Here is a 24,694-nt window from a genome sequence, read left to right on the forward strand (position 1 = left end):
TGGCATTGCCCATGTTCGAACCCATCTCAGTTTTGGAGTCCCTCACCGTGTCGTCGGCTGGAGACTGAATTTCTGCATCTGGACTTGTCGAATCGCTCGGTCCAGCAATTCAATTGCTCACTACTCTCTGTCGATCCCCCACTAAGTCACCGTCTTCTGTTGAGTGAGAGGGTCCATTTCCTCTGCATTCTCATATTCTTCACGTCTCATGATACTCTCTACAGGCCCAAGAAGTCGTTTGAATCCGTCTCTTCCAAGTTTCGCCACCGTGACATTGTCCTTTGCCACTACACTGGCGGCACGAGGCTTGTCGTCCAGCAAGGCTAGCTCACCAAAGAAGTCACCTCGACCGTATTCTTTGACAGGATGATCCACTCCATGCTTGTATGCAACAGCGTGTCCTGACTCCAGCAGATAGAAGGCGTCGCCTGGCTCTCCTTCAGTGATGATGTTTTGACCTGACTCGTATTTGACTGTCTCCAAGGCGTCGGCAATCTTGGCCCTCTCATAGGGCTTGAGAGATGAGAGCAAAGGCACTTCACCTAGGAATCCTTCGTACATTTCTCGTTTCTGGAACGCATTATTCATGAGAATTCGTCGGAATGTGACACGATCCAACGCCCAGAGTAAGCCTCCCTTGGACGAGCTCACGACGGTGGCAGCTCGAGGAGCATTGTACATCAAGGCTAGTTCACCAAAGCTTCCTCCGGGTCCAATGGTCGCAACCTTGTTTCCCATGCCATCTGGCCCAGCTTCAACCGCGCCGCTCGGGTTGATGTAGATATCAAATTCACCCGATTCTATGACGTAGAAGAAGTCCCCTTCGTCGCCTTGGGTGATGACTTTGATATTAGGCGCAGGAATGGTCTTCTCCACTAACGCGGCTAGCACAAGATTGAAGGATTCTTCGTCGAGACTGGAGAACAAAAAGTTGCCGGCCACCGCATGTCGGAGTCTCTCGTACTGCTCGGGGGTCTTGGAGTGTTTAGGCGGCTTCCAACTGCCGGAGTCCGAGTCTGGTTGCATGGATTCGGCCGACACTGAAGTTCGGCGTCCTGCAGCATAGTTGTTGGGCAACGACTGAGCTTGTGGTTCTGTGTCTTCTGACGCTTGATTTCCTAGCCAGTTACCAAACAGGCTGCCTCCAGCTGCGGCCCCCGCTGCGGCGCCAAATCCAGAGCCGCCAAAGGGAGACCGGCCGGAATCGCGAGCTTTGAAGGTGGCATCCGTGGGAGAACCAAAGGTGTCACGTTCTTCATCCTCCTCTTGTATGCTGTTTTTGGTTGCAAAGGGGCTGCGGCTGTTGAAGGGGCCAGCGGTGTCTGCCATCTTGCCGTTGGCGATGGAGGTCGACTTTCCTGCTCTGTGTAAGGCCCGCTCGAGTTCGAGCTGGCGACTGAAGTAGTTGGAACAGTACTGGAGAGGATCGTCGGGTTTGGCTTGTTTCAAGTCCTTGATCAGAGCATCAACAATTGCTTGGTGAGGAGCAGGAAGAGACATGGACATTTGCGGGCGAGGTTTCAGGATGTGGGGAGGACGGTCGTTTGGTGCGGGTATCGACACCCCGGGACGGCCTGTTGTCGTTGGCTTAAGCTCGGGGGTTAGGATACTTGCTTGTGGACTGACTTCAACTGGCGGCGGTTTGGTGCTTAGAAGGATAGGGAAGGACCCTCTTCTGGGTAGGGTGGCCTGTCACCAATGTGGTCCGTGAAACCGTGAGCTAGAGACTTGAACGGCTTGCGTGATTGTGTGCTTTGCGACAAGCAGGGGGACAGGGGCGAAATGGACCGGGGTGTGGTTCCTATCTCAGGCAACGAGGCCGGCGTCTGATTGTCCACTGCTGGTTTGAAGAGCTGTCCGGTGTCCACTGCACTGACAACTACCAGTTGCGCTGCTTCGGTGGTGGAGCGAACCAGACCACGAGAGGGAGTGCCTGGGAGTGGTAGGTTCGTTCGAGTTTGTGAGGAAATGAGAGCAAGTGGGGCAACGAGCAACTCTGAGTCGTAGATGACGCAGTGGAGGGGTAGCCGAGGACCACTGTGGTTCAGAGAGCAGCGAGCAGAGAGCAGAGATTGGATAGCACACGATCAAGCGGGCAGACGAAGGACGAAGCCGGGGGGGGAGGATATAAAGGAAGAAAAGAGGGCAATGGAGGAGAGACAAAGGGGGGGATGGAAATAGGCTGGTGAAGTCTATTTTGCCAGCTGCACAGTTGCAGGCAGAGCAGTGCAGAGCAGTGCAGAGCAGTGCAGAGCAGTGTAGAGCAGCGCAGCGCAGTCAATAACCTATCGTCTCTAAAACGTTCCTCGATCGAAACAAGAGGTCCGGCTTCTCAGCTACTCCTCCAGCATGGAACGTAGCTCGATACCGAGTACAAGAAGAAGAAAAGACGGCAAGAATAACCCACCACGACATGTCGGCCACCAGCTGCACCTCCTCTCCTCCCCCTTCGCCCACTGAGTTCGCAAGCTACCCGCCCGCAACATTTCTAGCTGGAAACCCCTCTCGCCCTCACCCTCGATTGAATCCAAGCCCTCAGTCACCCAACCAGTCACAAAGCCCGGAGGCCAGGCAGGCGATGTCATAGCTACAGCTCCTGCATCAGCTAGGCGGTCAAGGGCGAATTGAACCATGCACCGATTGGCCCCGAAAAGCCATGTTCGTGCAGCCACCGGATCACCTAGGAGAATGCTCCAGACTGCTCCTCGCTCCTTGCAATGAAGATCATCAAAGTCCAGACGGCGCACGGGACAGGTATAGACAAGAGACGAGGAGAGGGTTGAGCTCTCGTCACGACACCTCTCTGCATCTGGTACAATGCATCTTGAGAGGGAGAGAGACTTTTTGACTGGGCCTGCATCTTCCCGTAACTGACCGCCGTCTGGGGCAGCCCTGGATGAGAAGCCTGATGTTCCACCGCTTCGAGAATCCTTCTGGTGCTTCTAGAAATCGACGAGAACATTTAGAACCGCCCCCAAAATACCAGCCAGTAATTACTGAGCAACCGCCACAGCCGCAAAAACACATTTGGATTAGCCATTATCGAACCAAAAAGGGTCCCTCTCTCTCCCCAATACAAACAAACACAACGGAAGGGGATATCTACAAGACAAACCAGTCCCAAATCAACACGAATCCGCTGTCCAAACCCCAGCGGGAGCGCCGTCCCTTTCGCAATGCATTCCCAATTGCTCCCCCACACAAATCCGCACCTTGCCCTTCACTTCCACTGTGCACGTTCGCTTGCTCTCTCACTCGCCGGCCTTTTCCTGGTCTGCATGACATCCTGCGGCTGTCTTTGGCATCTAGTCAAAGATCTTCTTGAAGAATGAGCTAACTCGATGCTTCTTCTTTTTCTCCTTGGTGGCCGCAGACGAAGGAGTGCTTGTTGGCGTGGTTTCTGCTTTCTTGGTTGGCGTTTCAGTAGCACTCGTGGGCGCAGCTGGTGTTGCTTCCTCCTTGGATTCCGGTGCTGCTGTTGTAGGTGCTTCCGCCTTGGGAGCTTCGGTTGTGGTAGTGGCTTCGGCCGCTGGTGGTGCGGCCGCTTCAGCTTCATTCTTGTTCATCATTTGTACCGCAGGCTCTTCGGCAAGATCCTCGGCGCCATCAGAGACTGCAGCAGCTGCAGATTCCGACACTCCAGGAGCTGCGCCTGCTGCGTGAAGCGGGGCATATTCAGTGGTGTCCCCTTCTGTCTTCTCTGCTTCAACCGGGTGCTTTGCAGCTTCTATAGGCTCGGCTGTCCCATCGGTGCCGTCAGCCACAGCGGCTGCAGCTGTAGAGGATTCCCCAGGGACGATGCCGTTGTTTGGACCTGGAGTGGGTGACGGTGCCGTCTCCGCGGTGGCGGCTGCAATCATTGGTGCGGGCTCTCCAGCCTCATCAGTCCCTGGCACCCTCTTCAGCAGCTCTTGTTCAACTTCCGCCTTTTCTTTGACCGCTTCGGCAGATGTGGTGGCTTCAGGTTCAGTATGTGCCTCTGCGATGGATTCCTTGACCACCTCGGGTACCGTAGATGTGGTTGCTTGCGCACCAGGTTCTATCTCCGTCGCCGGCTTTCTTTCCTCCAAAGGCACTTTCCCAGCCATTTCGGCCGTGGTCGAAGATGCTCCAGCTGAGTTGATGAAGGGACCAGCGTCAAGTGACTTTCCGGCATCCGGACCCATAGGCAGAGAAGACTCGGGAATTAATTTCTCCTTTTTGGCTGCTGCGCCTGCAAGGCCCAGCGCAGAAAGTGCTCCTCCAATGATTGGAATACCCGAGCCCGCGCTTTCGTAGTCTTCCTTTGATGTGGTCACAGCAGATTCAATGGTGTTTGCAGTGACTTCGCCGGGAGGGGGAACTTTTTCGCCTGCGGGAAGATCGATAGGATTGCCTGCGCCGCTGGTGGGCGGCAAGGGACTGACACCGTAAGAGTCCGGTTCTTTTGCAGGAGTCTCGGGGAATGTGCCCGGCACGCTGCTTCCAGTGGGCTCTTTGTTGAGGTGGGATTCAGAGGCAGGTGTAACTAGATGGGCGATAAGGTTAGCATTGCGATATTTAGACATCTATCAGCGTGGTTTGGCAGCCAGTTACCTTCAGTCGCCTCTTTCTTTGGTTCCAAGGGCACTTGACCAGCCATAGCTGCCGTAGTGCTCTCAGGGGCCGCGCTGGACATGGTCACAGCCTCGGGCACCATGGACGGCTTAGGCTTGATGTGCTCGGGGAGGAGCACATTGTTGACGTTCCCACGGCCGTCGTCCTCTTGAGGCGCATCGGGATCGATGATCCACTGGTCGTTGACGACGAACTTGTAGAAGATTTTCTTGTCTGCCTCTGGCAAATCCACCTCTTTTTCCCAGATGTCGCCGACCTTGTCCAGTTTGACGCTCTTTCCCCAGTCATCGAAGGTGCCCGTAACGTGGACATCGTTGGCCTCTGGATGGGGCCTAGAAACTGGTGTCAGCGGGCTGTTGGAACCTGACGCCGGGGCACAGGGGGATACAGAGACGCTGACAAAATAGCGTCTAGCAATGCGCCTTGACTCACCATTTGAACACGAAGCTTCCCATGACAGGCGATCCAGGCGAGTGCGCTGCAAAGACTGAAAAGAATCGACGAGCGGTGAAATCGAGTCAATGGCGTAATAGGCAGAAGGCGATAGCTTACGGAGAAGCTTGGGGCGGTCGGGGCTGTGATTTGAGTGATGCGCAGATGGAGAAGGAGGACAGCTGCCAGAAAGCTGTACCGAGTATGAGACAAGAGAGTAAATGCAAAAATGCGAGGGTCGAGACGCAGAACGCAGGCTGTGAACAATCTGGTGATGGAAAAGTAGGCGGCGGGGGATTGCGAAAACGGCTTGATATTGGTTCCTGGCACGGAAGACGGACGGCGAAGCGTTGAGCGGCAGACATCACATAATATGATGCAGTGGTGGAGTCTCTCAAGTCTCCTCCTTGCAATGCGCAATGCGTGCCTAGCAGGTAATAAGCCTGGGAGCCTGGGATTCTGGGAGGCTGGGCGGGCTGGGGCAGCCCACTAGACAACCTACCTAGGTAGTAGCCTTGATTAGCTGGGACGCCTACAAGCCTGGTCGCCCTTGGTGGGGGATTTAATTTGATTGAAGCTCCTCCTGGTGCTCCACGGGGATCCTGGACCTCACAGCAGGCTACGGCCCTCTCTATCTGAACCACCTGCGCTGTCACAACTGATCCCTGAGCACGTTTATGTTCACTTTTTTTTTATCTCAAAGAATCGCCATGTCCTTATTTTAAAGTCCCTCTTGCCCTCCAAGCCGTTTATTCGCCCTGTTCTGGGAACTTCTCGACTGCACGATCCCATGAAAGCCTTTCGTATCGCTCCTAGCCGCCGCACCACTTAAGGCGGCGCTAACTGGGCAGTTTGCAACCTGTTTCGCCGGCTAGCTGACACTCAAAATACCTCCTCGCCCGTGTTGAAATATGCTGCATGGTATGCATTGGCTGCGTTGTCTGCAGCAAAAAGAAGGGAAAAAAAACCATCCTTCCGAGGTTGCTGCCTCAGATTATGACGGCCCTTCAACCTTGCCTCAGCATGGCAGATTTGATTAGAGGCCAAAATCCACAGCCCAAACTGTACCACATATGGGAGCGCCAGGTGCCAGATCACGCTTTCCATGAGCTCAACATATTGCAGTGTCACCACCAATACTTCTGTAGGAGCTAGAGGGATATAAAAGGTATGAGAGAGTGGCAGCAACGGCTCGCTACCGGAGTGAGGTGCAGACGAGGTTCAAATTTGTTCTGTGAGGAATGCTGTGAAATATGCCGGGAAGCGCACATGTCTGAATGGTGACAATCGAATTCTTCCCTCATCTTAAATCGACATCCCCAACCACAAACATAGCATCATGGAGATCCAAGAGAAGACGCCACTTGGGGAGATGGAAAGGGCTTTTTCGAAAGCAGATTTCGCTTCTCGTTGAACCGCCAGGCTGATTGAGGCCTTGAGTTCGATCTCAATATAGGAGGGATAGTTTGCTTCATAGCTCCTTGTCCGGCCAATTCAGCGTTCTTTGCACGAATACCTCAACGTCTTTTGCATTAACCTTGCGATTCTGATCGTATACAAACACCTCATCGTTGTCACCCCGATGCAGTGCGAAAGCAGGAAGGCGTCTGGGATCAACACCAAGAGGCTCGAGTAAGAAGGACAGACTCTTTGTATCCACAGTCACAAAGTTAACTCTGCCTCTGTACTTGAGAGCAATATGCTTAAGCGATTCGGCGAGGGCCTTTCTCTCTTCATCTGTCCCGGCAAGGATGAAAGCAAGGGGTATGGAACCTGTGTGTAGAGGATGTAAGACTTCAGATCCAATCTGCCGATGAGTGGCGTTGAGGCCATTTCTGCGAATTTGAGAATAGGTTCGATTTGAACCTTGCCCTGGTACAGCGGCTTGACTTCGTCGAGGGAATTCAAGACGACTATAAAGGGTGGTTTTACGCCTTCTTCTTCAGCCAGAGTTAAGTCGTGGGTGGTCATGACGAAAAACTTGCCGTGAAGTTTTTCAGCGACCTGGGTTATCACGGTCGATGATTGGGAAGTGTCATCTTCAGATTCTGTGAACAAAAGCAGCGGGATATCCAACGACTTTGTTGTGTCCAAAATCTGCCTATTAGAATGGGAAACCGGTGGCAGGATAACCTTGAGAACTTCGGTAGTAATGCTGAAGAAGATCAATGGTTGTGAAGTCGACGTAGTCAAAGCAGACACTCACGAAGAAGCCCGGAATTTGCCTCGATATCGAATCTGTTTCGGGCCGTGAAACAGTCGAACAGTAGGATAGGAAGTTATCCCATAAGAAGAACAAGTATCCGATTCCACCTCACAATTGATCAGTAGCAATTTGGCGGACGGCCATGGTTGCAAGGCCTTAAGGGCTAGCTCCAATTCAGAACTCAGGATTTTGCATTGGTCGCTGGACACTGATCAATCTGGGGATCAAACGACCAAATCGGTTCTTCTTTAACGTACTACCAGGGCTGTGTCGAGAGACTGTCAGAGGAATCAAGCAGGATCAAAACTCCGCCTAAAAAGGAAGGAACATACCAGACAAACTCAAAATCCCAAGACATTATCAGTGGAAGGAGACAGATAGAAGGGTGTCATTACTCACAGACACCAATGACAATGTTGTTTTTGCTCGAGGATGTCGATACAAGGACATTTAGGGTTTGGGCATCGGCGTAGTTAAGCTCAGCCTTGCAAATATTGATCAGGCAGAAGACTGCTGACCATATTCGCAAGAGCATCTTGGTATCCATCTCACGTCTGGCAGTCGTGCCTTGAACATGTATAATGGCTCGCGTTGCAATATCCTCGCTCTTTAGAAGTTGAGACGTTCCCTCGCCGAATGAAAACAGCGGGCACAAGAACAGCCAGTCGGCGCTTTTACCGGGACCATGATGGTATCTAGTAAGCTGTGCATCCTCGACCTCCACCGGATCTCAGAGTGTTGTGTCCAGCCTTTCAACTTCACTGAGATGTTGCTCAGAGTTCTCACCAGGCTCTCGAGTTCGTCTTTCTGATGTGCGAACATGACTCCAGCTGGGAAGCTTTCTCTTATCCTGATACCTCTCCTAGCAATCATTCTCGGCGCCGGCCACTGGTATTTCGACTGGGAGTTTCTGCCTTTCTGGAGAGGTAATAATACTGCCTTTGATAATGGGCCGACGACATTCCTGCTATCAGAAGATCCCTTGGTGGTGTATATAAAAAACTTCATCACTCCGCAAGAAGCGTCTCATCTGGTCCAGCTGGCGTAGGTGCACACCTCCCCCCATCGTGGGCCACTTGAAGTCCCTAAGGGCTAGGACCCCTGAGAACTTTTGTTTGATGGCAAACCGCGCTTCAAGCCCTCGGTCCTCTGGACCGATGAAGGCAAAGTCCATCGAGACTCGGCCTACCGATCCTCCACGACAGCCAAGCTGCCTAAGGACGAGATCATCAAAGAAATTGAGGACCGCGCTCGCGCATTTCCCTTTTACAAGGCTGTTGGCGAGTTCCAGCCGCTGGTCGTGCAGAACTACGGCATTGCGGGGCAGTATCGAGACCATTACGACTGGTACGGCGACGCCAATGCCGTGGGCGGTAATGTGGCATCGACCTTCTTCGTGTACATCCATGCAAACTGCACCGGCGGAGGTACGAACTTCCCACGATTGAAGCCACCGCCAGAGGAGGAAGAGTGGTGGTGCGAGTTTGTCGATTGTGATCGGCCCATCGATGACGGTGTCACTTTCAAGCCGATCCAAGGGAACGCGGTGTATTGGGACAACCTAGGCGCAGACGGGAAGGGAAATCTGCAGACCTTGCACGCTGGAATGCCTGTGACCTCAGGGAATAAGATGGGGCTGAATATGTGGACGTGGCAGTCAGTCGAAGGAGTTCAGGGAGGTTGACTGGGGTTGCCATTGTCGCGCCGTTACATTTGAATGGAGTAGAAGAATGGAGTTAGAGATAGCAGGCAAATGTTGAGACTGGATCAGGTGGGAAAAATCAACATGTGTTAATACCTCCTGAAGAACCAGTGCAACAGTATAGCCGCCCTATATAGACCTGGATAAAGCATCGCTGCCTGCGATCAAACTTGGTAACTTGGACAGGATTCATGCCATGAGAGGATCTTGAAAGTATAGAAGTCTTGTCGATCGAGTTTGGAACACGGGAAGAATTAACGTCTAGACGGATGGCGAGGGTGGACGGTGACTCGAGGACGAAGTAATAATACCTGGCTCGCTGGTGTGAAAGCGGCCAAGGGTCCTCTCCCTCCCCGTTCGCCACCACTGTTTGGTTTGTTTGCCCTGTCCAGCGGAATCAGGGTCACACAGCGCAGTTCTGACCCCACGCACGCCTGGTCGCATTTTGTCTCTTCGTTTCACCGACCGCTGCTTCTACCAGTATTTTTGTCTAGACCAAAACGATTAGAAGTCATCGCGATGCGCCTGGTCAAGCAGAATATCAATGACGACGGTAGCGGGAGTGTCACACTATGTCCCGAAGAACCTGAAGACATGGTACTTTCTTTCATGCCCTCCCCTCACCCCGTCGCACTCATTCTGAGATTTCCATTAGTGGCATGCTTACAACCTCATTCGACCTACAGACCTCCTCACTGCCTCTGCCATCCGTCGAGTAACCACCGAGTCGGCGTCCACGGGCTCTACCTCGTCTCAACGAGTACACACGAATCTCACAATACGGGTGAAAACCTTGGATTTCGACCCGCAGGCTGGACAACTGCATGTTTCAGGTCAGATTGCCCGGGAGAACAGGTACACAAAGATAGGGCAATTCCACACTCTCGACCTAGAACTACAACGCAATTTCACTCTCGAAAAGGTTGTCGAAGGCGACGATGGCTCGGGGGGGTGGGATAGCGTCGCACGCGCACAACTGGAAGAGGCTATAGACCCTACAAGGGGCACCGAAGCAGTTGCAGTCGTCATGCAGGAAGGCCTGGCCAACATTTGCTTCATCACACAATTCCAGACTGTGTTGAGGCAGAGAGTTGAAGTCTCGGTCCCGCGGAAGCGGACAGGAGCTGGAAGATCCGCCGATCACGACAAAGGCTTGACCAAATTCTACATTACCGTGCTGGACACGCTGCTGAGACAGCTTCAAGGACTGATGGAACACAAAGACAGCAGCGTGAGTTTCCCAATCTTGCTCGCGAGTCCCGGATTCACGGCTGCGGGCTTTCTGAAACAAGTCGGCGAAACCGCAGTGACGAGGGGTGACAAAATGCTACAAGACTTGGTGAGGCGGAACGCTTTCGTTGTCGTCCACAGTAGCTCCGGCCACCTTCACAGTCTCAACGAGGTCCTCAAAAGCCCAGAGGTGCTGGTGAGATTGAAGGATACGAAATATGCTCGCGAGACTGCATTGATGGATGAGTTCTATGCTCTCCTACGCAAGGACGATGGGCGAGCATGGTATGGGCCGACAGAGGTCGAGACATGCGTGGAAAAAGGGGCAGTTGGTCGCGGCGGAGGAGTGCTTTTGATTAGCAACGCCTTGTTTCGAAGCCAGGATGTGGCCACGAGACGAAGATGGGTTAGACTTGTCGATCGAGTGAGAGAGGTGGAGGGCGGAGAAGTCAGAGTCCTCAGTAGCGACCATGAGAGCGGGAGACGGCTGGAGGGGCTGGGAGGCATTGCCGCCATCCTGACATTTCCTATTGAAGACATAGGATCGGAGGACGAGGGCTCTGAACAGCCCGAGCGTGGTAGTGAAGCATCATGAATATCATAACAATGCAGTGATGGAGCAGGCACGAAACAGGCAGCACGCCGGGTCCTTTAGCCTCGTGAAATGGCAGGGAAGGTTAACCGGCTCACTGGGATGAGTGTGCGGAAATGCTTCCGTCATATCCGTTCATGCCCTAAAGTGACGTGCCATCTCGTCTATGTACCCAGTATTTGTTTAGCCCAAGCCATCGCGTCAAGATCCCAGGATCCTTTTTTTGTGTCGTGGACTGCGTCTTTCGCTCTACACGCGTCCTTCCCAATCCACCCTTACCCTCAAGATGCCACGGCCCGCGAAACCTCCTATGACCCTGAAGGAGGCCAAGCGGGCTTACAAGAAAGAGGGGATCGGAGGGCCCCGATACACTGCGTCGCAAATGGCACGCGCAGACAAATTGGACGCCCGAGAAGAGAAGCGAAAGAAAGAGGTAGAAAAGGAGAGACAACGGGCTGAGAACAAGCGCAAGCGAGAAGAGAAGCTTGAGAGAGATCGTGTCGCTAGACAGAAGATGGTAGAGGAAGGCAGAATCAGTATTGAGGACACCTGGGGAAAGGTGACGGCGAGTCAACCGAGATTGAATAAGTTTTTTGGACGGAAGCCGGCCCTCTTGTCAAACACCATCAGAGCTGAGCCTGTTTCGGAGAAAGAGGATATGCAGGCAACTGAGCCCACTACTGAAGATCAAGGAGAGAAAACTTCTCTTGAGTCAAACCAACGGCGCCTTTACATCCACATGGACGAAGATTTCACTGATGGCATAGATAACGAGACTTTCCTCATGCTATGCGCCACACAGAAGTCCTTTCAAGACGATCTATCAACGCGACAGAATTCACCACCGACAGCTTCGCTCCCAGGAACTCCCTTTCGCGAATCTCCACTTAGAGCACCATCAAGAGGTCTGTCCGAAAGCTTCAATTCTGTGTTCAACGAAATTGAGGACGAAGATCTTATTGCTCTTGCTGAGGAGGTAGAGGCCGAAATGGCGACGCCGAAGCAAACAGCAACAATACCATCGGCGCCCAAAAAGACGATTCAGATGGCTCCGCCGCCACTACGGTCCAAGGCTCCGGAAGGACTGCACAAGTCACAAACGGACGCAAAAAATAAAAGCCAAAAGCCAGAGTTACCATCGCCGAGACCAAAAGGGAAGAGAAGGCTCCCATGGGATCTTCCGAGGGATGATTTCATTGATCTTGGCCCATCAACCCAAGCTTTAACTCTGGAGCTGCTAGAGCAGGCGGAAGCGAAAATGAAGAAGTGAACCTCCCGACGTTTAGGAATTCATACACGGATCCGGTAATTTCACGAAATGACAAGGCGTCTGGAAGAGGTCAAGCAAGCATGGATTTCGGGGGGTTGGCGGGCAGCTGGATCGACATTGCATAAGACGACGTCGACTCCACCGCTGCCATTAAAAGGCTACAGCAACTAGCACGACACGACACGACAGCATCGAATTTCCTGAGTTCCATTGGATCAAGGTTGCATTGCGCTGGAGGTGGTTGGGTGGACATTCCTCACGATTATTAGGTCACTCACTCCGGGTGGCCACTTTGGTGGCTCTCAGCATTGGGATAAAGCATCAGCGCGCATTGGATATGGCACTTGGATGGCCTTGAGTGGCATTTTTGCATATGATACCCGGCACAGAACCAAGAGCTACAGTGGTGCGAACGGTGTGCATTTTTGAACAGCGGGATGGAAAGGACAAGCAAACATGTAAACAAGTAAGAAAAGCAGTGCTCGCTGACCTCTTGAGACGATCGAGGACTAGGACAAGGCAGGGAAACTCGAGTCCAGAGCATTTCATCTTTCCTTTTTTCCATCTTTTTTTTTTCTAGAAAGGAAAAAAATAAAAATAAAAACAGCACACTCCTTGATCCCAGAACAACACCCGCTTCCCTGTCTTCGAATCCCTTTCCCTTTTTCTTCTAAGACGCGGCCTCCTATGTAAGAGGGTATGTTACAACATTGTAACTTGACACATCCGCGGGGCATTCAGTGTTTGTATATATACATATGTATGTATGGATATATGGATATGGTATCTGAAGCAGTAGTAGGAGGTATAAGAGACCTAAGATATCCGGCTCATGTATAATTAATCCGAGTATCTACACTCTTGCTATAGTGCAGTGTCGTGTCTCACTAATAAGACTTGCGAAGATAAAGCTTCAAGCGCTCCCAAACCCAGAAGTACCTCGTAGGGTTTCCACACCCACCATGACATTGTGCCAGAAATGCCTGCACGCCCCTTCAATAACAATACATCTCACCAAACTCGCTCACAATTGCATTGGGCATAATTACGGATTCCGCCCAGCGAAAAAGAAAAGCAGCTCAGACCTCCATGTCATCCTTCTGCTTCCTCATTTCCTCCTCTTCACTCCCATACGCCTCCGTCGTCGCCGTAGTCTTACTCCATCCCCTGATCTTGTGGCCCCAAAGGTAAAAGATCACGGGAATGGGAATCATCACTGCGGCAAGACAGCCCAGTACGGTGCCCGCCCACTGGATGCCCAAATTGTTAAACATTTGATCCGCGAACAATGGGAAACCCGCACCGAAAAACGACCTAAGCAGAGAATTGGCGGCAATGGCTGAGGCGGCGAACATCAGATAGGTGTCGATGATGTAGTTGAAGCACTGCAAGAAGATGCAAAGAATACCGAATCCGGTCACCACGCCCGAAGCGGTGGGGGCGAGCCAGTGGATGGATCTGTTCCAGCCTGTCCAGCCGAACCAAAAGAGTCCGATCGAGAAGGCAACGGCGCCAACAATGACGGGTGGGAGTCGCCATTCAGGAACCTGAACGCCATGGTTGCGAGCGAGCTTCTTCTTGTATGCGACTTGGTCGACCATGATGTAGATACCCCCGCAGAGCTGACCTATGATCAGACCGATGAAGGGCAGGCCGCCGACGCCTTCGTTCATTCCGTGCACGCCTTGGAAAACGATGGGATAGGCGCCCAAGAACAGGTAAATCAGGCCGTAGATGAAAGACATGTATAGCGTGATCAGGAAGATGATGGGTTCGGTGAACAGCATCCGGACCGGTCGCATGAAATTCTCGTCAACGAGCTCCAAAAAGTCAACCTCAATCTCCTCTTGTTTGGCGTGGATGGCGAAATTCTTTGTCTCACGTCGGATGCGGCCCGCCTTGGAGACGAGGATCGCTGGAGCATACGACTCCTGCAGGAACAATGTGAGGAAGGTCGACAGCCAACCCATAATTGAAGCGATGTACATGGTCCAGCGCCAGCGCAAATGGCTGTCTGCGATGAAGCCGCCGACAAACGGTGAGGCGAAGGGTCCGCAGAAGACAGCCATGGCGAATGCAGTAATGGCTATGCCGCGCTGGCTGTCGTCGTACATATCGGCGAAGCAAGCAGGAACAATAGCCAGCGGGCCCGCAGCGAAGAAACCACTGAAGAAGCGCGCGATCATGAGCGTCTGGTAGTCCTTGGCGACGGCAGCTGCAACGGCGAAGACGCTGAAGCCGAACATGGCGACGACGAGGGGCAGTTTACGTCCCAGCAATTCAGAACCAGGGCCCCACAGAATGGGACCAAAGGCAAAGCCCAGCACATAAAGGGTGATGCCCAGAACGCCGACTTCGGTCGAGACGTGGAACTCGTGGGAAACTTGGTGAATGGCAGAGGAGAAAATGGCGCTGGAGAAGGAAGCGACGAAGGTGATGAAAGACAAGATTACAGACAATTGAGCTCTTGAGATGCTTGTCAGTGACTATGCTCGCTCGGAGGTTGAGGGACTTTACATACTTGTACCCGAATGGCCAGTTATGCGGGTGTTCAGGATCGTCGACGCTGTCGAATTCGACAATGTAGCCTTCGGTGTCATCTTGGGGGGGCAGAGGTTTCCCAGCCCCTAATGTTCGTACCGTGGCGGTTGATCGCCGTCTTGCACGGGCTGACGGGCGGCTGCCCACAGTGAGCTGGTGTTGTGTACGCGATCTAGCTATCCTCTCGAGCTCGACAGGGTGGAGGGTATGCTGGGTGGCGTTCTGTTCTTCCCGTTAGCATCCTGGCTGACAGCACTCTCTCGTTCATACCGTATAGGTCTGAGTGACATTGCGGGAAAAGGGTGATGACTGGTCTGACCGTGACCAGTCTCTCTCGATGTCTGGTCCGTGAGTGGCGATATAAGACAAAGTGTCGGGTCGATTATCGTTTGCGTCGACCTCGGCGCGAATGATGTCTCTGCTCACAGGATCCATTGCTGGCAAGTTCTTTTGGTCGTCGCTGGAAAGCTCGAGTCGCATTTGAGCCTTCCCCCACTCCCTTGATATAATGGTTCATCCTTCCGGATACTCGGCCACATATTGGCCTCATCTCTGCGGTCTTTTGAGCCAGATCCGCTTGAGATACACCTGTGATAATGTCGAAACTCATTGAACAAGGAAGGAAGCTGTTCCAGAGGATTTGTAACTGTTCATGTTTTCCGTCTTGACAGCGAATGAGCATCGTCCATCGCTCGCTACAAGCCGCGAGCCGAACGGGTAAACAAAGAAGCCTCTCAGGGGCGGAATAAACGATCGTCTCGCGCTCCAAGGCCCCAGCGCGGCTGCACTGTCATCTCCGCACCTTGCCTGAAAGGGCCAAGCAGAGTGTTTTCTTGTTCCTTCAGGCATGAAACACACTCATGGAGAAAGACGTCATTAGGCGCGGCTGCGGAATCGGCTGAGGAGGTTTCGGGCAGTGGTGAGGTTCGGTAGCACGAGCGAGGCAGAGCGACATCGTAATGATCACCGGTTTGAAGGCTAGAGCGTTGTCGGAAGGACCTCGTTCTGTGACTATTGGTCGACGATGTTTTATACAGGTGACTTGGGGGCAAGTCGAAGTCAATGATAAGTGGCACAGTCTGTCACGGAGTATGTACCTCAAGAGGGCTGAATAACGTCAAAGCGGCCGCTATATCGAATATAATGAACAGTATAGAATGAATGACAAGAGGGCCACTATTCCTAAAGATAGCCAACATACTGAAACGTGAATGAAGGGCACCTTCGATCTAACAGTGAATCACTCTACTCTTGTCAGACTGTGCTACTTATTTTTGAATGTTGTTTGGGGGGGAAGGGGGGAGGGTAGTAATGAGAGTAAGAGACGAACAAAGATGGCCCATTTGAAGGTGTCGAGGCTACAGCCTTGATTGTGGGTCACGGGACATCACTTGCGCAAACCTCGTCCTGCGCACTCTTCTTTCTAACTACAACCGCGACCTTGATTCCTCTTTTCGACGAGACTGTTATTCTGCGAATGTGAATCCCTTGGGCTGGAGGACAATCGGTCCATTTCTTCAACGGTACACGTACTCGCCTGACGCGGTGCGAGGACCGTCGAACCAACGACAACATGTCTATCAAAGCGATATTCTACAGCAAGTTCGATCCTCACGAAGGCGCGCCGCCCCGTCCCTCCTCGACCACGGGTGATTCCCAAGTTTTGACACAGGCGTAGGTCCCAAAATCGTGCATCAAGTGCCTGAGGACTCGATCTTGACGGCGAGCGACCCGTCTGCCTCGTCCAATGGCCCGTCGTCCTCCTTCTCGTCAACAATACCTCTTCTCTCCTTTTCCACCATCTCCCGTTTCGTGATCCCTCGCCAATCGCTCTGTGGGAACCTGATCTCCCTCTCACCTCCACCGCTTACGTCGACTACGCCTCCCACGCTTGTACTGTCGTATCCAATATGTCTGACATCCCCGCACTACCCGCGCAACGAATTCATCTTTAATTTCGCCCTTGTCCTCGGCGATCCTGCGACGATTGACGTGCCCTCGTATAAGTCCGTGGTGAAGAAACTGGCACACTTGATGCGCAGTCTGGAGGAACAATCGCACTTTTTGAGTGACGACGCCTCGCCCCCGAACTCGGGCAAGATATACAGCCTGTGTGAGATGCTGATGGAAGATCTAAACAATTACTGTGAATGCATGATCCCCATCGATGAATTGAATACATTGAACATCAAATTGTTTCCCTCGCTGCCAAATCCAGCCAGCGTCAAGCCCTGGCATGTTCCCCTGTTTACTGTTCGAATCGAGACGATGGTGGATGAGAACTGGGACCTGACCATGCTACGAATCATCCCCTTCATCAACGGAGTGAATAGCGTCAAAAGGATTGCAGCTCTTGCAGATGCGGACCTCAAGCTCACAAAGAAGTGCGTCAAACACTTACTGTACTATGGCTGTATCTTGTTGCTTGATATCTTCAGCTTCAATGCAGTTTACGCCCCGACCGCCGAATTCGCCAATATGATCGCTAAGGACCCCGAAATGCAGAAGGAATGTGCCAGGTACGTCAACACAGCATTCGCCCCTGGTGCGCAGGAGGAAGCCGTCATTGACGGCGCTCCTGAACGACGAACAAGCGGCTTGACGAATGCGACCCTTCAAGATGAAGAAATGTGGCCGTTGACGGGTAAAGGCGATCCCGTCGATGGTGTCGGGATTGTCCAGCTGTTCGCCAATCTGCGACAGGGTCTCACCGTGCGAGAATGGTACACTCAGAATGCAAATATGCTCGCAAACATCGATATGCGGCGGTTTGTGACATTTGGAGTCATCAAGGGATTGCTCTATCGGGTCCACCGATATGCCATTCGCACACAGAAAGGAACCTTTCCGTATGGTCCCGCTGAAGGAGAATTTCTCCAGCATCCAAATTTGACGCGCAGCATGTCCAGTGAACGACATCTCACCGAAGAGTCTTCGCAGCGGAGTAAACACAAGCAGAAGCACTCTAGGGGTGTTGGAAAAACTCATGCGGATGATCAAACTCTAAATTCCCGCATAGTGGAATTCCTCGATGGCACCCACTGTTTCGACGAGATTTGTACGGAGCTGGGAATAAGTGAGAAAGATCTCACGGAGAGATTGAAGAGTCGAGCGATGGGTGAGGTCACGATTATTTGCAGGTGACGGACCTCTCGTCTATGTGACATTCTGAATTGTGCCCTGTCGTTCACGGTGAGGTCCGTTGGTCTTATGGCGACCGAACAAGAGGACCATTTCAGATGGCAATCCTGGAGGCTAATTCTGGCCTTCGGAGACGTCGTGATGCGGACTTGATTCTTCTCACTTTCTCCATGGACAGGAGCTTCAAGCCGTGCCTTCGTAGAGTCGAGGCGCCCTCTAAATTCTTCTCGGACCGGCCAACCTGAGCAAGCTTCATTCGATGCCTGCTTCCCAGGACGCTGCTTCAATCAAGCTCTGTATCGACGGAATGGTTCTCCAAGTATTCCAGTCGATATATCAGCGAGTTCTCTGTCAAAAATCTTGCTGACTCGTCCTCTCATTGACATGATTCAAGGATTTGCGTTATTATTTATCCCGCTAGCACCGGCCCGGTAGCGCTTACGGAGGTACATCACTTGATACGCGGCAATGAGCAGACAGTTCGATCCCTATGGGGATTAGATGGAGGGGAGCAGCACAGCAGGGTCTCACAGAGAAGAGTTCCGGTGTGAAAGGCTTGTGTGCTATGAGTATGCCATCCAGACCCGGCTACGTACACCAAACCCTCGCTTTTTATTCTCGTACCGAATCCGTTGGCTTGGCTTTCTCTGAGCGGTCTTTCGTCACACAGGACCGAGTGCCTTTGGCAAAGCCAGCACCCGCTTGAATGGAGTGAAGCATACTACAACGAGGGAAGCTCATGAAAATGAATGGATCACCCCGGAACATTCTTCCAATGGAGCGGGGCAACGTTCCGACGTTATAGCCACGACTCGCGTTGAATTGATAGTCGAGGCCGATGGGTCTGACCTGACCGGCATTCTACTACACTAATGCTTGGTACACCTCCGGCGGAAAGCGTGTTTGTCTGAGAAATTGGACCTACGACGCTTGTGGACGAGGTGCAGGCCCTTGAAACCTATGCCCAAGCACCCGTTCACACGCAATATGGGGTGTACGCGCGCCCCCCCCCCCAAAAAAACATCGGTCTGTATATTGATTCGTTGTGTCAAGACAGATGACGGTCCAAGAAACCCTTTCAAAAGCAGAAATGCTCGTTCACCCGACTTTGGTCTTGCTCAAAGCGCCTCCGACTTCTCCCTGTCGGCGCCGACGAGCTTCCAGTACTTCGCAGCGCTTTGGACGCGGAATTTCTTGCCTACCATGACCATGACGAAGAAGACGGACGAGGCGGCCATGCCAATGAATGCCGCAGATATAAAACAGTTCTGGTAGCCCAGGTTGGTCAACCAGGGAGTGATGCTGTGGGCGAGCGGATCAGACAGCGGTTCGACCAAGTTTCTTGAGGGACAAGGGGGGGCCAAACTTACCCATAACTGATCGCAAAGGACATGGTATTCCGCACCAGGATCACAGTCACAATGGCGTCGCCGCTGATGCCGTGGTAGCTGTCGATCATGTACTGCCAAGTTTTGCGTCAGTCTTTGCTTCCATCTTGGCAATTGAAGGGCCGGAAAGGGACTTACGTTGACACTGAGCGTGACTCCAAACGTCGTGGCAAAGGCCAATGAACCCATTGCGAAGACCAGGCCAAACCAATGGACCCCGTGCGCGGCGCCCACGCCCCACAAGATCAAGGACCCGGGGACGAGCAGGACGCAGAGGATGAAGGGCCATAGGCGCTGCTCGGCCTCCATGATGCCATTGTTCCGACGGGCGAGCTTGATGGTCAGCCAGTCGCTCAGTCTGCCGGAGATGAGGCAGCCCAAAATGACGCCGAGGGTGCACGACAGATATGACAGGCCGACCATGGACGGCTTGAAGTTGTACGGGGGTCCGCCCAGGATGATCGAGGCCGTCGCATTGAGCACGTTGAACCAGATCAGGTACGACCCGTACGAGAAGCCCGCGTAGAAGATGACGGGCCAGGTCAGGTACTGCAGGCTGCGGATTGCGCGTTGCACCATGGGCTGGCCCGGGTGCGTGTTCCAGAGCGACAGTTTCTGGGCGAACGTCTTGGGCGGGCCGTATTCTTCGGTCGTCCGCGAACCATCGGTCGAGAGAACGGTCGTTGGGTTCTTCTCCTTATCCGCTGTCGTGTCCATTACACCACCGGCAGCAGGTTCTGGCGGCGGCGTGTCAACCTCCACGATGAGCCCTGCAGTCTTTCGCGTGTAGTTCGTCTCTTCCATGAAGAAGAACAAAAAGACGAAGACGGCTGCGAGGAAGATGGCGGGCCAATAAAATACCCATCGCCACCCCTGGCCGTCGGCGATGAATCCGCACAGAACGGGCGTGAAGTAATTACTGCCGGCCAAGGTGAAGGCGTAGATGCCCATGTATGTGCCTCGTTGATGGGTAAAGTACTGTCCAACGCCGTCAGCTTCTGCATGGTAATTATATCACCATGGTACCGGGGAGACAGAAAGAATCATACCACATCGGTGACGGAGATCTCGGGCAGAGCTTCGATGGGAGCATTGAAAAAACCTTGGATGATGCATTTGGCGATCCATTCTCCGTTGCTGGTCACATAGGCGCTGCACGTGATCAGTATTCACTTTCAGAGACCGGATTGAAAGGAAGTGCAATTTACCTCCATATGCTGGTGCCCTGGAACGGCAAAGGTCAGTACATAAAACGACATTTTGGCAGTGGCTATGCCTGGGAACGCCCCCCGACTTACAAGTGATCCGAGAATGGAAATCAAATAGGTCATGCGCTTGCCATATCTCAGAGAGAATGGCTGCCAGAAGAGCAGGCTCCAGCCAAGGAACAGAAACATGTAGCCGGTGCCCTGGTTGAGCGTCGAGACAGAGACGCCAGATGCCGCCGAGAGAGGCACAAGGACAGAATAGACAGTGGACACCGACATGCCGGTGAACCAGGTGTATCTAAATAGTCTTTGTCAGTCCTTCTGAGGGCGGGAGGGGTTCTTCAAGGCCAGGCCAGGATTAACCGCGACTCACAGATTCGTGCAGATGGTCGAGAGGATCTTCCTTCGCGGAGACCAGTTGAGCGGGTCGTCGGGGTCGTTGGAAGGGGTGGGAACGAGGACGATGTCTCCGGCCCCGGCGTCAGCATGTCGAGTGTGCATGCTGTGGTCCAGGTCGACGAGGTGGACCGTGCCGGGGATCGAGTCCAGCGTGGTCTCGGTGAGGATGGTCATGGTTTGGCGACTTTTCCTGCAGTAGCAAATACTACAGCAGAAACCTCTGTCTCGAAAAAGGTGACAATGCCTGGGGGGATCAAAGGGAGAGATGGGCGAGGGCGAAAGGAAGGACACCCCAGGGTACTTATGTCTTCCCTTGTACTCTTCCGAGCCTGCACATAAGACCCTAGCTTTCCCATGGAGGGGCTTGTCGTCGTCTTTTTCATCCCGTTTATAAACTAGTCACCTCGTCAACACAAGGCTCCGTCCTTCCACGGTAACAAATCTGGGCACCGGTGGAGATGTCCACCCACTGCCTGGAGGTTAGAAGGGCGCTTTCCCATTGCGTGGTGGCGTTCATCCAGAGCATGGCCAGGGGCCGCTATCGGCATGCTGGAGGGTGATCAAAAGGCCATGTGCCATCGGTTACGTTGAAAAAAGCGCGGAATTGCTGTGGTTCGGAACGGACTCTGTAGTATGTGTGGTGCCCTAGTACCTGAATAGGTGGTGACTATTTCGCAGATCCTGGGAATAATAAGCGTCTGATAGGGGCAAGATTTCCAGAAATCACGGACAATCTCCGATTCGTTCAAGGAAGGCAGTTGATAAAGACTCCACTCACGTTATCCTGTTCGATATCTTGACCATCCCTCAATGTCCATGGCTCGAAGGGCTCGGCGGACGAATGATGGAGCTAGGCTATTGCGACGAGGCCTGGGGAGCCTATCTGCAGCCCTGTCTCAAAGCAGCCGGATCAACTGCGCAAATGGAAGGGATTGGCTGAGTCTCGCACTTCGCAACAAAGCTTGCAAACTTTCGCCGTCACGGAGGGACCACCGTGGGAAACCTTGCGGGGAGATGCTTTCTATGGTGTGACGCTTTACCCGAACGAGGGATGCGAACACCATCCAAGCCACTTGGGGATATCTGTGGCCAGCGAGAAGCGTTTGCGCAGCGGAGATGCACGATCAACGCCCTAGATTGGTTGTCGTGGATCGACTGAATAATTGACTCTCGACGACCACGTCGTTGCGAGCCGCTGGCAAACAGAGGAGTGATCGTAAAAGCTCTCGAGGCCCAGGCTGTTATCTCCAGTCTTCGACATTTTCAGATATAGACCAAAGCAAGATGGTGACCAGGCCGTTCAACGTCATTCAGCCCAAGAATGTCCCCGAGGGCACGCCAGAGTACGAAGCAAAGCGAACTGCTTTGCTTCGAGCCTTCAATGAAAAGATCCCACAGGAATACTACGTCCCCGAGGATGTAGTCAAGAACCCTCCGCAGGATGTATCGGGACTTGCGACCACCTTTGGCATCTTGACTCCCGAAGAGATTGAAATTACCGAGAACTACGATGCCACAAGTCTCGCGGAGGCCATCGCTGGCCGCAAATACACGGCTGTCGCTGTTGCCACGGCGTTTTGCAAGCGTGCCATCGTCGCCCATCAACTGACCTGCTGCTTGACCCAGTGGTTCATGGACGAAGCCATCGAGCAAGCAAAGTCGCTCGACGAGTATCTGGCCAAGAACGGCAAGACCATGGGCCCTCTACATGGCGTTCCGGTCAGCATCAAAGACCACATGCCCATTGCCGGGACTTATTCTTCCATGGGCTTCTTTGGTAGCATCGTTAAAAATGAAAAGGACAGCCAGCTGGTGGCGATCCTGCGAAGCCTGGGAGCCGTCTTCTACTGCAAAACGAACCAACCTCAAACCTTGATGCATCTGGAGTCCGACTCGCACTGGGGCCGAGTTCTGAACCCTTACAACATCCATCTCTCGGCCGGCGGCTCGACGGGCGGCGAGGCAGCCTTGATAGCGATGAAAGGGTCGATTTTGGGCGTCGGCACCGATATTGGCGGCAGCATCCGTGGCCCTTCGGCGTTCTGTGGTATCTACGGGTTCAAACCCACGTCATATACCTTGCCCATGAAAGATATGATTGCGGCTCCATTTCCGGCAGAGCTCAATGTTTTGTGCTCAATCGGACCCATGTGCCGCAGCCTGAGAGACATGGAACTGTTCACGAGCAACGTTATTGCGGCGAAGCCACATCTCGAAGATCCGAGGATCGTGCCGATGCCCTGGACAGGTCTCCAAACGCCCATCGGTGGACGTCTGAAGGTCGGCGTGATCAGCAACGACGGCTTCATCGATCCTCAGCCGCCTGTCAAGCGAGCCGTTTCCTGGGCGAAAGAGCTCCTTTCCGACCCAAAGTACTCGGAAATCCTCGAGGTCAAGGACTTTACGCCCTACGACGCCACCGGAGCGTGGGCCAAGATCCTTCGCATGTACTGGCCAGATGGGGGGAAGGCGATGGCCGAGCACATCAGCGAGACCGGAGAACCGATCCACCCGCTCTCGTCGTGGATCTGGAAGGATGCAGAACCCCACGGGATGCAGACCGGCGTCGACGTGAGCAACATGCGCTGGGAGAGAGACGCCTTCCGTATCGCGTTTGCCGAAAACTGGAACGCTCAGGACGTGGACGTGGTCATTGGGCCTTGCTTCGTGGGACCGGCTTCGGCTCACGACACGGCCTTCTACTGGACGTACACGTCCCTGTACAATTTCATCGACTACCCCGGTGTGGTTATCCCGACTCCAATCAAGGCCGAGAAGGGCGAGGTGTATGCTCAGGACTATAAGCCGCTGAGCGATGCATGCGCGCATGTCAAGCAGTTGTGGGAGGAAGGAAATTTCGAGAAGGCGCCGATTAATCTGCAGGTGGTCGCGAGGAAGTACCATGATAGTCAGTTGTTTGGGGCGTTGGCCATCTTGAAGGATGTCTTGGGACTGCAGTGAGCGCCCTGTCTCTGTGGTTTCACCTTTTATGTGGACAATGCATGAAGGTGGCCGAGATTGTTAAACTTCTTTACTTTAGGAGGCCTTGTCCCGTGAAAGGGACGAGCACATAGCACCAACGAGGCTTTTTTTCGCCGTATGCGGCCGTAGCGAATGATGAGGCGCGAGCCACCATGATTGACACCGCATATACTTTCTCGGCGTAGAGGTGTCTGTCAACATGGTATGTGACTTTCAATACGGGCGTGTACGTGTGTTGGGCGCGGTGGTTAGAGCAGGTAAATAATTCCATGGGGGGCTGGAGGATTACTGAAATTGTCAAGGACGGGGTGAAACAACCGATCTGACTACCTCGCAAGGCTCAATAGGCAGCCTTGGTACCGAGTAGTACTCAAAGGACCTTGTACCGAGTCCTGTACCAGCTCCTCGGCAGGCGCCTATCTCGGTATGTCTAGCGTATAACATTCCTTTATGACTGGCTCTTTCACCCTCGTCAGCCTCACACCCAGCTAGCTCATGACTTTTATTCATATATTGGATTCTCGAAAATTTAACTGATTTTATGCTCCGAGACAGCAACAAATTAATTTGTACAATTGGGAGGATGGCCGAGTGGTTTAAGGCGGCAGATTTAAGTCTTTCCGTTAACTCTTTGACTTCTCTGCTATCGAAAGATGCGTGGGTTCGAACCCCACTCCTCTCATCAATATTCTTTTTGCCCCCTTCTTCTCTATACCGAGTACCTCTTTGTCCGCTCTGGGGGCTCATTTATTCGGTGTGGCTAGGAAGCGAGCTTCTTTTTGGGCTTATTTTCTTGCGGGCAAGTGTGAGGGGGGGGGGGGAGGTTTGTAGCTCTTTGGCACTTAAGCGCCTACTTCATAGCTGTCATCACTGTCATTAGATAGTTTATCCAATACCATTGCCTCACGTTGCCACTGTGTACATGCATCATTCAAGTCCTCTTCCTCCTCTTACGTGTTACACCGGGCGGAGTGGAGGAGGCTACATACAGACAGATCGACCGACGG

General features: G+C 53.0%; 10 protein-coding genes across 10 annotated transcripts; 5 read left to right on the forward strand and 5 right to left on the reverse strand.

Annotated features, from left to right (window-relative positions):
- Positions 1-141: 141 nt before the first annotated feature.
- Positions 142-1,500, reverse strand: A1O5_03336 (cAMP-dependent protein kinase regulator; the record flags this gene model as incomplete). Its single annotated transcript, XM_007743948.1, has 1 exon — positions 142-1,500. The coding sequence occupies one exon, from the start codon at positions 1,498-1,500 to the stop codon at positions 142-144; it is 1,359 nt and encodes a 452-aa protein (XP_007742138.1).
- Positions 1,501-3,305: 1,805 nt separating this feature from the next.
- On the reverse strand, positions 3,306-5,051 carry A1O5_03337 (uncharacterized protein; the record flags this gene model as incomplete). The annotated part of the gene is made up of 3 exons (XM_007743949.1): positions 3,306-4,507; positions 4,576-4,928; positions 5,029-5,051. 3 exons carry the CDS (start codon positions 5,049-5,051, stop codon positions 3,306-3,308), a joined length of 1,578 nt encoding a protein of 525 aa, XP_007742139.1.
- Positions 5,052-6,499: 1,448 nt separating this feature from the next.
- Positions 6,500-7,592, reverse strand: A1O5_03338 (uncharacterized protein; the record flags this gene model as incomplete). Its single annotated transcript, XM_007743950.1, has 4 exons — positions 6,500-6,835; positions 6,895-7,183; positions 7,235-7,435; positions 7,492-7,592. 4 exons carry the CDS (start codon positions 7,590-7,592, stop codon positions 6,500-6,502), a joined length of 927 nt encoding a protein of 308 aa, XP_007742140.1.
- Positions 7,593-8,054: 462 nt separating this feature from the next.
- Positions 8,055-8,918, forward strand: A1O5_03339 (uncharacterized protein; the record flags this gene model as incomplete). The annotated part of the gene is made up of 2 exons (XM_007743951.1): positions 8,055-8,160; positions 8,341-8,918. The coding sequence occupies 2 exons, from the start codon at positions 8,055-8,057 to the stop codon at positions 8,916-8,918; spliced, it is 684 nt and encodes a 227-aa protein (XP_007742141.1).
- Positions 8,919-9,455: 537 nt separating this feature from the next.
- A1O5_03340 (translation factor pelota) lies at positions 9,456-10,761 on the forward strand (the record flags this gene model as incomplete). The annotated part of the gene is made up of 2 exons (XM_007743952.1): positions 9,456-9,533; positions 9,592-10,761. The coding sequence occupies 2 exons, from the start codon at positions 9,456-9,458 to the stop codon at positions 10,759-10,761; spliced, it is 1,248 nt and encodes a 415-aa protein (XP_007742142.1).
- A 283-nt stretch (positions 10,762-11,044) lies between these two features.
- Positions 11,045-12,028, forward strand: A1O5_03341 (uncharacterized protein; the record flags this gene model as incomplete). The annotated part of the gene is made up of 1 exon (XM_007743953.1): positions 11,045-12,028. One exon carries the CDS (start codon positions 11,045-11,047, stop codon positions 12,026-12,028), a length of 984 nt encoding a protein of 327 aa, XP_007742143.1.
- A 1,079-nt stretch (positions 12,029-13,107) lies between these two features.
- A1O5_03342 (uncharacterized protein) lies at positions 13,108-15,004 on the reverse strand (the record flags this gene model as incomplete). The annotated part of the gene is made up of 3 exons (XM_007743954.1): positions 13,108-14,494; positions 14,550-14,791; positions 14,840-15,004. 3 exons carry the CDS (start codon positions 15,002-15,004, stop codon positions 13,108-13,110), a joined length of 1,794 nt encoding a protein of 597 aa, XP_007742144.1.
- A 1,138-nt stretch (positions 15,005-16,142) lies between these two features.
- On the forward strand, positions 16,143-17,713 carry A1O5_03343 (uncharacterized protein; the record flags this gene model as incomplete). Its single annotated transcript, XM_007743955.1, has 2 exons — positions 16,143-16,218; positions 16,248-17,713. 2 exons carry the CDS (start codon positions 16,143-16,145, stop codon positions 17,711-17,713), a joined length of 1,542 nt encoding a protein of 513 aa, XP_007742145.1.
- Positions 17,714-18,828: 1,115 nt separating this feature from the next.
- Positions 18,829-20,879, reverse strand: A1O5_03344 (serine/threonine kinase 16; the record flags this gene model as incomplete). Its single annotated transcript, XM_007743956.1, has 7 exons — positions 18,829-19,012; positions 19,081-19,172; positions 19,237-20,076; positions 20,148-20,250; positions 20,307-20,323; positions 20,397-20,604; positions 20,680-20,879. The coding sequence occupies 7 exons, from the start codon at positions 20,877-20,879 to the stop codon at positions 18,829-18,831; spliced, it is 1,644 nt and encodes a 547-aa protein (XP_007742146.1).
- A 1,110-nt stretch (positions 20,880-21,989) lies between these two features.
- On the forward strand, positions 21,990-23,666 carry A1O5_03345 (uncharacterized protein; the record flags this gene model as incomplete). The annotated part of the gene is made up of 1 exon (XM_007743957.1): positions 21,990-23,666. One exon carries the CDS (start codon positions 21,990-21,992, stop codon positions 23,664-23,666), a length of 1,677 nt encoding a protein of 558 aa, XP_007742147.1.
- Between the last annotated feature and the right edge of the window lie 1,028 nt (positions 23,667-24,694).

The sequence above is a fragment of the Cladophialophora psammophila genome, assembly GCF_000585535.1.
Source record: "Cladophialophora psammophila CBS 110553 chromosome Unknown aczJe-supercont1.4, whole genome shotgun sequence".
NCBI classification, from domain to species: domain Eukaryota; kingdom Fungi; phylum Ascomycota; class Eurotiomycetes; order Chaetothyriales; family Herpotrichiellaceae; genus Cladophialophora; species Cladophialophora psammophila.